Genomic DNA, 14,585 nt, shown 5'->3' on the forward strand with positions numbered 1-14,585 from the left:
ATAATTCCTAGCAGTTGTCACTCCTCAGAGGGCGACCTCTGAGGGGTGTCCGGCATAGGACGTGCATGAGAAAGCATCGAGGCCTCTGTCTTCTGTTCACCTTCGCCGCCTTCGTCGAAATAACCCACCCACGCCGAGGCTGGACCCCGGCAGATTGGCGCCCAACGTAGATTTGGCATGGTCAGCCCCCGGGGGGGTGGGGGGGGAGAGGAGCAGTGATTTCTCGCTTTCTCTCTCACTGTCTCACTTTCTCTCTCACTGTTTCTCTCTGTCTCTCTAGTAAGTACACTCACCTTATGGCAAAAAAAAAAAGAAAAAAAAATTTTGCTCTTTTTTAGTTGTTAAGTGAGACATTTTATTTACTATTATTTTAATTGATACATGATAATTATACATATTTATGGGGATTAGCATAATTTTTTCAACACATGAATACAAGGTATAATTATCAATGTGAGGTAATATTTATCAACTCAAATAATAATACATAATCATTACTTTGTATTAGGAGCATTTAAAATCCTCTCTGCTAGTTATTTTAAAATACACAATAAAATCTTGTCAGTTGTATGAAGATACCACATTTTCCCTATTTTCCACTATTCCCTTTAATGAACATCTGCATGAGCTCCATTTTATTTTTTTCAACCTTGGCTGTTATAACGCGAACCGTGGTCAACTACATGGGAGTTCAGCGACATAGCCATTATGCTAACTGCTGGTCTCCCCCCCTCCCTTTTTCTCTTACGATTTTTGTTAGATGGACAGAAAGGACAACCTGTGTATTTTATAATATAATTGATGATGTTGTATTATTTTAAAGAATTATTTTATTTGACTTCATTTATACATTTTTAAATTTTAATTTGATGAGAGAGAGAGAGAGAGAGAGAGGGAAAGAAAGAGTGAGAAAGCAAGCCACCAGCTTCAGGACTCGAACAGTAGTTGCCCATGTGGGAATCCAGCACCTTTAACCACCACGCCATCTGCCAGCCCCACTATGTTGTATTTTTAACAGTTTTATAATTGATATCTTTGAAATTTTCACATATTTAATGTGCAAAGATTATAATTTTGGACATGTATCAACTCTCATGAAACTTTCACCATAATCAAGATAATAGACATATCAGGACTAACAGTTGGCATAATGGCTATGTCTCTGGACTCCCATATAGTCGACGGTGGTTTGAGTCCCAGACCCGGTGGCCTAAACTCACAGTGGCCACATGTGTGTGTGTGCCCAAGATCCCAAGAGGAGAATGGAGGAGAAGGGATTGCAGTGTGGCCATACCCCCTGGGGGGTGGGTGATTTCTTCCTTTCTGCCTCTCTGTCTTTCTGTTGAGCACATGCGCTCTATAGCAAAAACCTCTCAAAAAAAAAAAATATATATAGACATATCTATGACCTTCACAAGTTTCCTGCATCCCTACCTTTATTCATTTATTTATTGTGGTAAGAACACTAAGAAGAGAACAATCCTCTTAGCAAATGTGTCGGTGCTCCATCCAGAGCTGTCAGCTGTAGGCATCTTGTGGGGCAGATCGCTAGAACATACTCTCTTGCGTGGTTACAGAGACCTTTAAAATTTCCTGATTTTGTCACTGCAGAGCTGCATGTGGTTTCACTACAAATAACACTGGATGCTTTTTCATGTACTTATTTGCCTTTTGTATTCCCTATGTTGAATTTTAACCCACCAGATCGTCTTTTGTGCTGTTACTGATTTTTAGGACGATGTGCCTATGGTCATGTTAGGCCTTTGTTTCTAAGGAGCTACTGCAGGATCTTCTAAATTGACTTCCCTGTGGTTAGGAAGCTAAGGTTCAGGAGGAGTTGAATTTAAATTCACTAAACTCTCAGGATCCCTGGGCCTGCATCTCCATCTCTCTCTCTCTTTCTCTCTCCCCTTCACTCCCCAACTGACTCTTTCCTTCTCACCCTTTCTCTTTCTCCCTCTCCTCTTTGTATTCCTCAGTCTCCTATTGGTATCTAAATGAAACATTATGCCTTTACCTTTTTTTAAAAAACATATTCTTAACCACCATCAGGAAAGTACACTTTTCTTTGCCTAGCCCAAGTAAATTCACGGACCATGTTTTCAAGGATTAGAGTTGAGAACCCTGAGAGACAGATACTAGTCATGGAGCTTTAGAAAAATTGTTTTTATTTTCTATTCACGACAACATCAAGCAGCAATGAAGTGGTGTTCCTCTCCTTTTCTAAAGGATTTTCTGGTCCTAAAATGTCTTAAACACCTAAAGTGGGGCCCTACAACCCTCATTTCTCATACGAAGAACAGAAAGAAAAAGAGATTCTCTTCCAGTCAGCGTCAGTGAGCGAGATCAGGTCACTGCTTCTCTCTCTTTGGGGGGACTTGTTTTGATTTTGCTGTGACCTCTCATACCTGGGACTGGTAACCTCCAATCACACCTTGTCTTTCATAATTCGAAAACTGGGGTCGGGTTTACTCAGCCAGCAAGCAGATAGAATGTGAAACACTGCAGACTGCCTCAGGTGCTGTACTTTTGCTTTCAGAAAACACTGGGTGTGGGAACTGATGGCCTGAGCCATGCTGAACCATGCTAAGATTAACTTTTTCTCTCAAAGAAGCATTGGCACATGACAGGTGGTAAAACTCTTGGGTCATTGGACAGCTTCTATTATCCACAAGTTTCCAAGAATAGTCCTCTAATCTTCTCCCCTGTGAGTTTAAGCCTTGGAAAGAAATGATAATTTTCATAGGTTTTTTTTCTATGTTTATATCTCTTATGTTCTCTCTTAAGACAATGAACACAGGACTCATAATTTGCCTAAAAAGAAGTGAGGGGAAGAAAAAAATATAACCAAAGCTAATGTATCAGTTCAGGTCCTAGAAGACCACAGATGTCCCATAGAAGGGATAACTAAGGAAATATTTACGAGGGCATAGGAAAGACAAATGTGCCCAGCCACGGATGGAGAAGCATTCAGAAACTGGCAATAGAAGAACGATAACTCTCATTCTAGACCAGAAGAGGCATGTAGAGAATGTTACCAACACCTGGTAGGACCAGAGCCATTGGGTGGAGCTATAAGAAAGTTGCTGTGTCCTGAGGGAGAGGAACAACCCCCTGAGAGCTGTGGGCCAGCAGGGTGAGAGCTGGGTGGCACATACCTGCCTGTAGTTCACCTGCTGGTCTCTCCCATTTCTGAACTCCACCATAAACCAGGAGCCTAGAGAACTCTGATGATGTAGGCAATGAACGTCAACATCCAAGGGTTGGGCCATGATACAGAGCAGTAAAGGGTGAATGTGATGTAGAGTGGGGAGAAAAAGGAGGAAAACAAAGACAACTGGTATCAAAATTTAATCCGCCATGCTGTAAATTATAGCCCTGTCTCTCAAGATATAAAACGTTGGCATGATCATTATCTCCTTCTCTAACACTCACATCAGTTACTCTCAGATTTCTCAAATCCTTTCATTCCCTTTCTACCATTCCCACTCTAATTGGCCGCCTTACCATACTAGACAGTTGCGCTGTAGCAGGGGGTCAGAGTGGCTGACAGAGCACCGTGCCGTGAGTCAGGAGAACTGAGTTAAAGTACAGCCTGTATGTCTAAGCAGCTGCACCAACCACTTAGTTTCTGCATTTCCATTTCATTATATACAAAACGAGTAATCGAACTGCTTGAGTCTTACCCACCTTTAAAAATCTCAGACTCCTGGGGCCAGCAGGTAGCGTAGTGGTTAAGGTGCTGGACTCACACATGGTCAACTGCAGCTTGAGTCCCAGACTCAGCAGCTTGACACACGCTGATCACATGTGCATGTGTACCCAAAATCCCAAGAGGAGAATGGAGGAGAACAGATTGAGGCATGGCCATCCCCCCACCTCCAGGAGGTGATTTCTCAGACTCCTAACTCATTCAGTAAATAACATCTAATTACCCCTGTATCTAATACTCCTGAAACATTCATGATTATTGTTATCATCCATTTCAAACATCCCAAACATTAAAATTCTTGTTAGATTCCCAAACATTCTTGCTAGATTGATCTTCGCAGTCTAACAAATCCAGTCTCCAACTAGATATACAAGGGCTTAAATCAAATATTCCTCTATGCACTTCAAAACTGAGTTCTTTTTTGCAAGAGGGCACATGGTCTCACCAGAGAGAGGGAGAGAGAGAGAGAGAGAGAGAGAGAGAGAGAGAGAGAAAGCGCACAAACCCCCTCATGGGGTGTGGTCATACCATAATCCTTTTTCCACCATTTCTCCAGCCTGTCAAGATGTGAGGCTCTCTTGCACAGATGTCAGGCATCTTTTTCTTTCTTTCTTTCTTTTTTATTTTCTTTCTTCTTTTAGGTTTTTCCATAGGGCATGTGTGCTAACTGAAGAGAGACAGAGACAAAAAGAGATAGGAACAGTAAGAAAACACCCTTTGGGGGGCTGGCCACTCCACAATTCCTTCTTATCCATTCTCCTCTTGGGATTTTGGGTGTGTGTGCACACACATCTGGTGTGATTTTCAAGCCATTGCGTCCAGAACTTAACCACAGTCGGCCATGTGGGAATCCAGCTGCCTTAACTACCACTCTACCTACTGGCTACAAGTCTCCGAGACCAGGATTCGAACCACCATCAATAATGTGGAATATAGCTCCATTAACCATGGAGCTGTGTGGCCAACTTGAGGCTCAGTTTTTATGACCCCGTTGCCAAGAGACTAAGCAGACTGGATCAGAGTGACCTGTGCTGTCCTTCCCATGTCAGAATCCTCTCCACTTAGATGGCCTTCTCTCAGTGCGGCTCCCAGAGTAGGGCAAGGAGGCACTACCCGAAGATGAAGCAGACACTGGGAGCTCTGTCTCAGCACTTTCTCATTCCATGTGTGAATGGTTTTTTGTTCCTCTTGAGGGTCATATAACAATATACAGGTTGAATTAATTTAAGTTCACACAGTGATAAAGTTAGAGCCGATTACAATATGGAGTGAACAGGAGACACAAATTTTTTTTTTTGATACAGACATTTCTGTGTGTAAAAATGGGATGGCTGTCCTTGATGAAATGGGCGCAACCCCCTTCCCCTGTCAGCCAGTGTAACCCAGGGGAGCCTGTCACTGAATGCTGCCTTCTCTCTTTTTCCCATGAAGGCTTTCCTCTGGGCTCCACAGTGAGGTCTGAAACCAAGGGCATCTGGATGTGGTGTGTACCCCACCCCTTGAAGCCAAACCACACTCTGGTCCTTCTGGACACTGAGAGCCTGGGCGACATAGAAAAGGTAAGACAGAGAGTCATAAAGAAATCTTTGTTCTTGAGTCTCTGTTTGCCTTTTAATTCACAACTTCACTCCAACTTCTGTGCCCCATCCCTGCTAACTATGTATCTGATTATGGGCTACACTCTGTTCCCTTGAATTTACTTTTATTTGTAAGCTCAAATACTTTAGAATATTATTGATAGGTCTTATTTTTAACATTTAGGTAAATGATCCTAATTAATATACACTGAATGAGCAAATGGATTCCAGGACTCTATGCTAGGCAATGAGCAAGGTAAAGGTTCAGATCCTAGCTGGAAAGAAAACATACACAATGTGACCAATAAGCACATCTGGATGCAGGTAGTGAGAGCCTAACCCAGTAAGAAAGAAAAATCTTCCTGGAAGAAGTTGAAGCCTGGGGGATTAATGAGAGCAACTGGTTAAATGTGCTGGTCCTTCCACTTGCCTGATACCTTTCCCTCCACAAGTTCACAAATTTTCAACTCCAAAGCCCAGCTGTTTTCAACCTACTGCTGTCCTCTCCCACTTACTCATTGTCCCTCCTTGCTCTGAACTCAAGAGTATTTGTTCCAGGTTATTTGCATTCCTCACCCATTTTTTAAAAACAATGTAACTTTGATTCCATTTCAGGAGAGATTATTATTTTGGCTGTATTTACATGCTGACATCCTTACCTGCCATTTCAGGAATCATCCTCTTGAGGTCAGGGACTGTCACCTAGAACACTGTCCAAATGCATTTTTTAGTCAATCAAACATTGTTTGTGACCTCAGTGTAGCTCATTATGGAGATAATTTGCAAAAGGTTTATGGCTCACTTATTGCCCACCTGCTACATTCTAGGCAATGTATTAAGTATTTTACACACTGACAAAGTTCATTGCTTCCTTTAATAACTAAAAGAAGTGAAGTCCTGAAAGAAATGTAAATGTCAAAATATGGAGCAAATTTAACATTATCTTCCAATTTTATGTTCTTTCTCCTACTATTTAATTATGTATACTACAACTAAACTAGAGAATGAACAATCCAATGAATGAATGATTGAAAAAAAGTAGACTTAAGGGGACCCAAAGATGGTGTAGCAGTTACACTGCTTGACTCCTACATGGCTGACCAAGGTTGGAGTCCCAGACCCAGTGTCTTCAAAGTTACACCAAGTGTCTGAGCGTGCATGTCCAAGATCCCAGGAGGAGAATGGAGGAGGGATTGCAGCATGGCCATTCCCTCTGGGTGATTAATAGGAGCTACTAGTTAAAATGTGTTGGGTCTTCTACTTGCCTGATACCTTTCCGTTCACAAGTCCACAATTTTTCAACTCCAAAGCCCAGCTCTTTTCAACCTACTGCTGTCCTCTCCCAGTAGTCATTGTCCTTCTTTGCTTTGAACTCAGAGAATTTGTTCCAGTGTATTTGCATTCCCCACCTTTTTTTTTTTTTTAACATTGTAACTTTGGTTCCATTTCAGGAAAGATTTATACGCTGACATTTATACGCTGACATCCTTACCTGCCATTTCAGAAAGTCACCCTGTTGAAGCTGGGGACTATCACATAGAACACTGTGTCCAAATGCATGTTTTAGTCAATCAAATAGCATTTTTTACTTCAATATAGTTCATTATGGAGATTATTTACAGAAGGATTATAGCTCACTTATTACCCACCTGCTATGTTCTAGGCAATTATTAAGTATTTTACACATCGACATAGTCGATTGCTCCCTTTAATAACTAAAGGAAGTGAAAGCCTGAGAAGGATAAACGTAAATCTCAAAAATATGTCACACATTTAACATTATCTTCAAATTGTATGTTTTTTGCCCTGCTATTTAACTACGTATATTACAACTAAACTAGAGAATGAAAAATTGAGTGAATGAATAAATAAATGAATAGAAAGTAGACTTAAGGGAACCAGAAGATGGCACAGCAGTTACATTACTGGACTCCATCATGACTGACTGCAGTTTGAGACCCGCATGGCTTCAAAATCAGGCCAGGTGTGTGTGCATGCATGCTCAAGATCTTGGAAGGCGAATGGAAGAGAAAGGAGGAGAAGGGTCATCCCTCTCCCTCTCACTGTGTCTGTCTCTCTCTCCAGTGAGTGCACACACCTTATTACAGAAATCTCTAAAAAAAAAAAAAAAGGGTAGACTTAAGCCCTTTGCTGTGCCTTGCTTTCTAGGGTGACCCTACAAATGACTCGTGGGTCTTTGCGCTGGCTGTGCTCCTGAGCAGCACCTTTGTCTACAATAGCATGGGCACCATCAACCACCAGGCCCTGGAGCAGCTGCAGTATCCTCCCAGGGATGGGACCCCCGTCTTATTGAGTTTATAGGAATGACAACTGATACTATTTCTACTTCCCATAGACTCAGTTGTTCAGGTTGGGGGGAGAGGACGCAGAAGAAAGAATGTTTGTATAATTTGTTTCTAAGGGAGAACTGTGAATTTTGGTGCAGGACCTCTCTCCTTCCTTAACTGCATTTCTAGCTACGTGACTGAACTCTCAGAACGAATCAGGACTAAGTCCTCGCCCCGAACTGATGAATTAGAGGACTCTGCCGAGTTTGCAGGTTTCTTTCCAGACTTTATTTGGACTGTACGAGATTTCATACTGGAGCTGGAGTTAGATGGACACCCCATCACGGAAGACGAGTACCTGGAGAATGCCTTGAAGCTGATTAAAGGTATCAGAGTGTGGTCTGGGTGGGGTAGGTTCAGAGGGTGTGGAATCAACCAAGTCCTGTCACGCATCACCTCATAGCAAGTCTCATTTGAGAATAAATTGAAGCCCAAACTAATGGTGATTGGTGATTGGCAGGTGACCGTGATTTTATTATATTATTAATTGAAAATCTCCAGAATCTGGGACTTAAACTCACCATAAAATTTAGGGTCCAATACTGAACCAAATTATTATTATCATTAAAAAATCCTGGTTTACCATCAGAACTATAACTTCCTAAGGCTGACAATATTTTTTATATCTATTAAGTGTACGTCCTGATTTATTTTTTAAAAATATAGTTCATTAGACCTGAATTTGTTCAATGCAGAATCACTCAGAAAATAATTGACCTAATTTTTAAATCATATTTCATATAGTTCACTAATGCCTGGCTATTTATAACCTTCAGGGAAAGGACTTTATACATTAATAGTCTAGAAAAAAATTGATTTATCCTTTCAATAAGACCTATAAACTTATTAATTTTACTTTTCTTATAATATTACTCTCTTAATTTTGTTTCCACACACAAAATATTATCATTTTAATATTATGAATTTATCATAGATAGTAGGAAAGTAGATCATTGATGACAGTTAAAAGCTATATCCATTTTTGTTGGTTCAATAATTTATTCATTTTTGATGAAAATTTGTGCACAACTGATACATACCAGAAATCGTTCAACAAGACTCTGTCAAGTCTAACACAACTGATACAGAAAAGTGGTAAGGTCTCCAAAATGTATTTAAGTTAATTTGATTATTTGAAGGATTCTACTAAAAGAATTCATGCTTGTTGATGGTGATTTGCATATTCTTTTCATTGCCAGAGGATGCATGTATTCTCCTCCATTTTCCCATCCTGACAGAATTTTGGACATATGCTCATATGCATCTGGCATGCTTTTCAAATCTCTGGGGCTGGAATTTCAACTACAGTCAGCATGTGGGATCTAGGTCTCTACTAGGCTATCGGGCCAACTCAGATAGCATGTAAATGTTTGCTTCTTATAAAAATTTTTCTGTACTGACCTGGGTATTATCTATTTTCTTTCCAGTATTTTTTCTAGCAGCATTTTGTCCTTTATTCTAATATGTTTTAAATTTTATTTTATTTTTAGGTTTTTGCCATAGGACATGTGTACTTGCTGGAAAGAGATAGAGAGACATTGAGAAAGAAAGTGAGATATCACCCCCTGGAGAGCTGACCATGCCACAATCCCTTTTCCTCCATTCTCTTCCTGGGATTTTTCCTGCATGCACACACTAGTGCCTGGCATGATTTTCAAGCTGTAAGGTCTGGGATTCAAACTGTAGTCGGCAATGCTGGAATCCAGTGCCTTAACAACTATAACACCTTTTGGGCCTAGATTAATTTATTTTTGATCTCACATTTTATTTCTGATACGGGAGAGTAACATCAGAGAAGTATTTCTGACCATATTGTAACTAGTTATTAATTTAAAAGGCACTTATTAATAACCCTAAAAAGTTAATCCCAATAGCCTTCTTTGACTCTCTGTTCTGTGCAGCAAAAGTGGCTTTTTTTTATACCATGGATAAATTAGTATACAGTTGACTACGTGATTGGATAAAAGATGTATAAGTGCAGGGGACTTCAGTGATACAAGGATCCTTGGAAATGAAGACCCTCTTTGCCTTGCCTGGAAACTGTTCTCTCAATAGTCACTCATTTTCCAATTCTTCAGGCAAGAATCCCAACATCCAGAGCTCCAACATGACTAGAGAGTGCATCAGGCGTTTCTTTCCAAAACGGAAATGCTTTGTCTTTGACCGGCCAACGAATGACAGAAAACTCTTACTCCATATTGACCAAGTGTCAGAAGACCAGTTGGATTCTAATTTCCGGGTGCAATCAGAAAATTTCTGTAAATACATTTTCAATAATGCAAAGACAAAAAACTTGAGAGAGGGAATTATTATCACTGGAAACCGTGAGTTCCTTTCTCTATATGGGTGTTTACTGAAGCCTACTATATCTTACAGAACATGCACACTAACCATATGAGTACAAACAACAATTCAGGAGATCGTATCTGTGTTGTTAGATGACATTCTGGGGTGTAAGTGATGGATGTGTTTCTCAGTAAAGTATGCAAAACATAATGTGAATTTGCAAAAAAGAAATAACAGGCCGTGAGTCCCTGGAAGCCACTGGGATTTTGAAATAAAGACTCAGTATAATCTCGTATGTACAGCTGGCTTCAGGAGCATGTGACCTATATAGCAGCATAGTATCCATTGTCAAGAGCCATTCACTGAGATTAAAGCTCAGTCACTATCTCAAAATCCCTTTTTAAAATATTTTATTTATTTATTCCATGAACGAGAGAGAGATAGCACCCTCCATAGGGCCCTAACAGTGTAGAAAGCCAACCCCAACCTCAGGGAGTCCTGGATCATGAGCATGTGTGTGCCCAGCATAACCAGGGAGGTCTGGATGCAGACCAGAATCTCCCAGTGTGGGTCAGCCTTGCTGAGGTTGGATTTTACCACTGTACCACTGTCCAGCCCCACAATGTCAAGATTCTTGTTAATTTTTTTTAAAAAGAATATCTGCATTTACATTTAGAACTAGGACCCGCAAGTTATGTAATTTATTTATCTGGTTAATAAACACTTTTTATTTTACTTAAATGAGAAGGTCTATTTATAGGAAATCCTTAGACACATTACTTGTATTCAGCAATTTAATTGTGTAATGGGATGAATTGGAGAACCATAAAAGGAGTGACTAGGAACCACAGTAATATAAGAAGCTAGATTCATTCACAATAAACAGTAGGGGGAATATTAGGGAAAACAAGGGGAGAAGCAAAAGAAGGAAGAAAAAGAATTCCAAGTAACATAGATTTGTTTGTGTGTGTGTGATTTATAGGATGCAGATCTATAACATTTATAAGCAATAAGTGAAAACTCTGTTGATTCCATGAATTTCATGCATCATTCAGGGCTGGCGACTCTGGTGGTGACCTATGTGGATGCCATTAACAGTGGCACTGCGCCTTGTTTGGAGAACGCCGTGACAACCCTGGCCCAGCGCGAGAACTCGGCAGCTGTGCAGAAGGCAGCCAACCACTACCGTGAGCAGATGGCCCAGCGACTGAGGCTCCCTATGGACACTCTCCAGGAGTTGCTGGACGTGCATGCAGCCTGTGAAAGGGAAGCCATTACAGTCTTCATGGAGCTCTCCTTCAAGGATGAAAACCAGGAGTTCCAGAAAGAGCTTGTGGTACTGTGTCTTAGTGTTTTCCCTTACTCACCTTGCCCTTCTGGGACTATGCTTAGAGTCTACCTTTTTGACACCTGGCTCTTCTCATGGTAGAAGGAGCCTGCTTTTTTATTAAAGGGCTCTAATTGGCTACAGTTCACTTGTTAAAAAGATGGTCAATGTATTTTCTACCACTGAATAATAAACTATAATAAATTTAGCACCTTCCTTATAGCCCTGTAGGTCAGAAGTCCTTTTCAGGTCTGGGTGCTCTGCTGGATCCATCTGAAAAAAAGGTGTCTACGGTTTAGTTCCCAACTGAATGCTCTGTAGAATCAGCCCCATCTGCAAGCCAGCAGTAGCTATCGAACCCCTCCCTTCTTTCTGATCTCTGATTTCCTATTCTGCCTCCAGAGACATTTTCTTGTATTAAACAGTTTAGGATATTTGGTAATCCCCATTTGGGTAATCTCCATTTCTTAAAGCCAACTGCTATCTTGTAACATTATCTAAAACTTGAGTATAATGCATCATATTACCATGACCAGGGATTATGGAGGATGTGAAAATCAGGGCTGAAAAATTGGGGCAATGTCTTAATTTTGCTTGCCATAGATACATTCACTACATGTGTCCATCTTTCAGTCTGTATTTTACCAGCCCCAAATTGTCAAGAATCTATTAGTTCATATTGAGGAAACCTAGCTGCACTGTAATTTATGAGTACAAGCAAAAAATTCAATCTTGTATTTTCACACCCTCAAATCCTCTTTCGAAGAAGAGTCAGGGCACCAGGTGGGATTAAGTACCTGGGGAACAAGATTGCCATGATAGGCTGGACTGCCTGTCCCTGGAGGATGGTGGGGAGAAGGGAGAGATAAGGGCTTCGAGGCATCTAGGTCACAGATGTTCCACTAACCCTCAGCTCCAAGTAGTTGGGAGATAGTGCATAGAAGCAGCTTGGATGGGGAGATGAAGAACCTCCAAGGTGGCCTGTCCCTAGGGGATAGGGACTGCAGCAGCTTAGCAGGGCGTGGTGCACTAATATGTGTGCAACCATTGCGCAATGAGGGCAGAGCCTCAGGATGGAGAGGCAGAGTGGCTAGTGGTCTCAGAGCAGGACACATTATGGCAGGGGCCTGAGTATCAAGAAGCACAACACAGTAGCAGGTTAGGCTCCTCTGTGGTCTCCAAACTCTGCTCAGATCTTTGAGGACTGCAAGACTCTCCTATAGCAAAGACTGTAAGGGGCCAGCCGGGGTGGTAGTGGAAGATGCTGGGGACTACTTGCTCATTTCTCCCTAGCATGGGGAAGTCACCCCAGTATAGTGCTAATCTCCACTGGGTAGCAGAGGGGCAGAGGTGAGGTGTTTCCTTCCTTCCTCTTAAGCAGTTTTTCTGTTCTGTGCTCCCCGGGGTTTCCACCACTTCCTCACTGTACCCTAGCACTGTCCCTTAGTCATCCTGATTGAAATGCAATTATTCGTTCATCAGTTTGGTCCTTTTTTGGGGGGTGAGAGGACAAGGTATCTAATACCTCCAGTTAACCATTTTGCTAATGTCCTGTTCCCTCTATTTACATGTTTTCATCCAGAGCAACCCATGTTCTTTGAGGCCACTACTTTTGCTACAGTCATATTTTCCATGAGACTTGTTAGCAACCCACATTCTCTGAGGCCACTACTTTCACTACACTCCAATTTTCCGTGAGTCCTTGTTGATAGCTGGACCACTGTTAATTATACTATGGGTGAAGGAACCATGCATTTTGTGTTGCCCAACCCCAACATTTTGCAGATGATAAGGCTGGCCCTAAGGAAGGTAAGGGACAGCCCACAGGTCACAAAGAGAATTGATCAGAATTGGACTATAAGATGCTCCTGGCTCTTGGTCCTTTCCTAGTCCACTTGGCTGTCAGACTGCTTCTTCCAAGAGGGGCAAAGTTGGCCATGCATTCAAACAGCTTCATTCTCTTATATTTTTATATCACCCTGGCAGATCATCATAGAGAAAATGAAGGAAGATTTCTTGCTGCAGAATGAAGAGGCATCTATCAAATATTGCAAGTCTAAGCTTGAGCATTTTTCAGAACCCTTGATGAAAAGCATTTCAGAAGGAAATTTCTCTGTTCCTGGAGGGTACAATCTCTATTTAGAAGCAAAGAAAAAAGTTGAATGTGCCTATAATCAAGTGCCCAGAAAAGGAGTTAAGGTGAGAACTATAATCAAGTGCCCAACAAAGGAATTAAGGTGAGAAGAATTGGACTGTAGAATGGAATCACAGGGGTATCTGCTCCTTCTGAGGCTGAGAGCACAGAAGCCATTATGGGGAGATATCAGAGCAAAGCTTTATCTCAACATTTTTTAGGTTTTGTGTCTGCAATTACTTTTATCTCTTGAAGACATCACCAAATGATCACCCCATTTCTTCCCAAAATGAGGGTATATTATTGAGAATCCTGGGTGAAAAACATTTCTTTGTTTTACTGAATGATACGAATTTTTTTTCTTTTGTGAGAGAAATAGAGGGAGAGAAAGATGAAGAGGGAAAATGAAAGATAATTAGGTAGGTATTTTTGATAGTCTTGCTATATAATGGCTCTCCTGTCCCTGCCTGCCTATTAGCTAGAATTACAGGAACATAACGTCATTCATGCAGTTCACATTGGCCCGGTAAGCAAAGTCACCCTTCCCCTTCTGTGAGACTTCCAACCTTCTGAGTGGTGATACATTGTGCCATCATGGCTGGGCCCACAATGTGAGTGCCTTTGAGTTAAGAACAGGAATACAAAAATTAAAGACACACCTTTAGTCTTAATGCCGATGACCATAGATAGATACAGACAAATGATTAGCTAATTATATTCAGTGTATTAGGTATTTTCATACAGAAATGAACAGATAGTAAAAATAAAGATTATAATGATGGTAATAATAATGATAAGAGGGGATAGGTTTTAATGATATTATTTAGGTTTGGTAAGGCCAATAGTTCAGGAGATGCATGCCATGGAAAAGATTGTCAAACTCACAGACCCCAAGTGTAGGGAGCACAATACACCTCGGGTACCCCCTGGGGAAGTAGTAGGGTTGATCAGGAGGGGGTGGGCCCTGGGGGAAATTATGGGCAGGAGGCTTTATTTGGTTTCTGCAAGAGGGACTCTGCAAAGCCTAGTGAACAGGGTGAAGATTGGCTAGTTCGAATAAATTCAGTGAGCTCTGAGCTGTGCTAGTTTTCTGGTACCTGATCCTGGGGTAAATAGATAGTGTCCCAGGTTATAAAAGCCACATGAAGGAAGTGGGTGAGGGTATATGTTATGGACTGCTTTGTTTGAATATGAAAGGTCA

General features: G+C 41.2%; 1 protein-coding gene across 5 annotated transcripts in view; it reads left to right on the forward strand.

Moving 5' to 3' along the window:
• LOC102500892 (guanylate-binding protein 7) overlaps window positions 1-14,585 on the forward strand; it is a 39,029-nt gene that overhangs the window by 19,125 nt on the left and 5,319 nt on the right. For all 5 annotated transcript variants that reach the window (XM_014586682.2, XM_006140173.3, XM_014586683.2 and 2 more), the window contains 6 exons: window positions 5,144-5,271; window positions 7,459-7,568; window positions 7,767-7,963; window positions 9,716-9,961; window positions 10,979-11,259; window positions 13,237-13,449. In XM_014586682.2, coding sequence (XP_014442168.1) covers window positions 5,144-5,271; window positions 7,459-7,568; window positions 7,767-7,963; window positions 9,716-9,961; window positions 10,979-11,259; window positions 13,237-13,449 — 1,175 coding nt within the window. The remainder of the gene's footprint in view (window positions 1-5,143; window positions 5,272-7,458; window positions 7,569-7,766; window positions 7,964-9,715; window positions 9,962-10,978; window positions 11,260-13,236; window positions 13,450-14,585) is intronic.

Source organism: Tupaia chinensis, unplaced genomic scaffold, assembly GCF_000334495.1.
Source record: "Tupaia chinensis unplaced genomic scaffold, TupChi_1.0 Scaffold000023_1, whole genome shotgun sequence".
Classification (NCBI taxonomy): domain Eukaryota; kingdom Metazoa; phylum Chordata; class Mammalia; order Scandentia; family Tupaiidae; genus Tupaia; species Tupaia belangeri.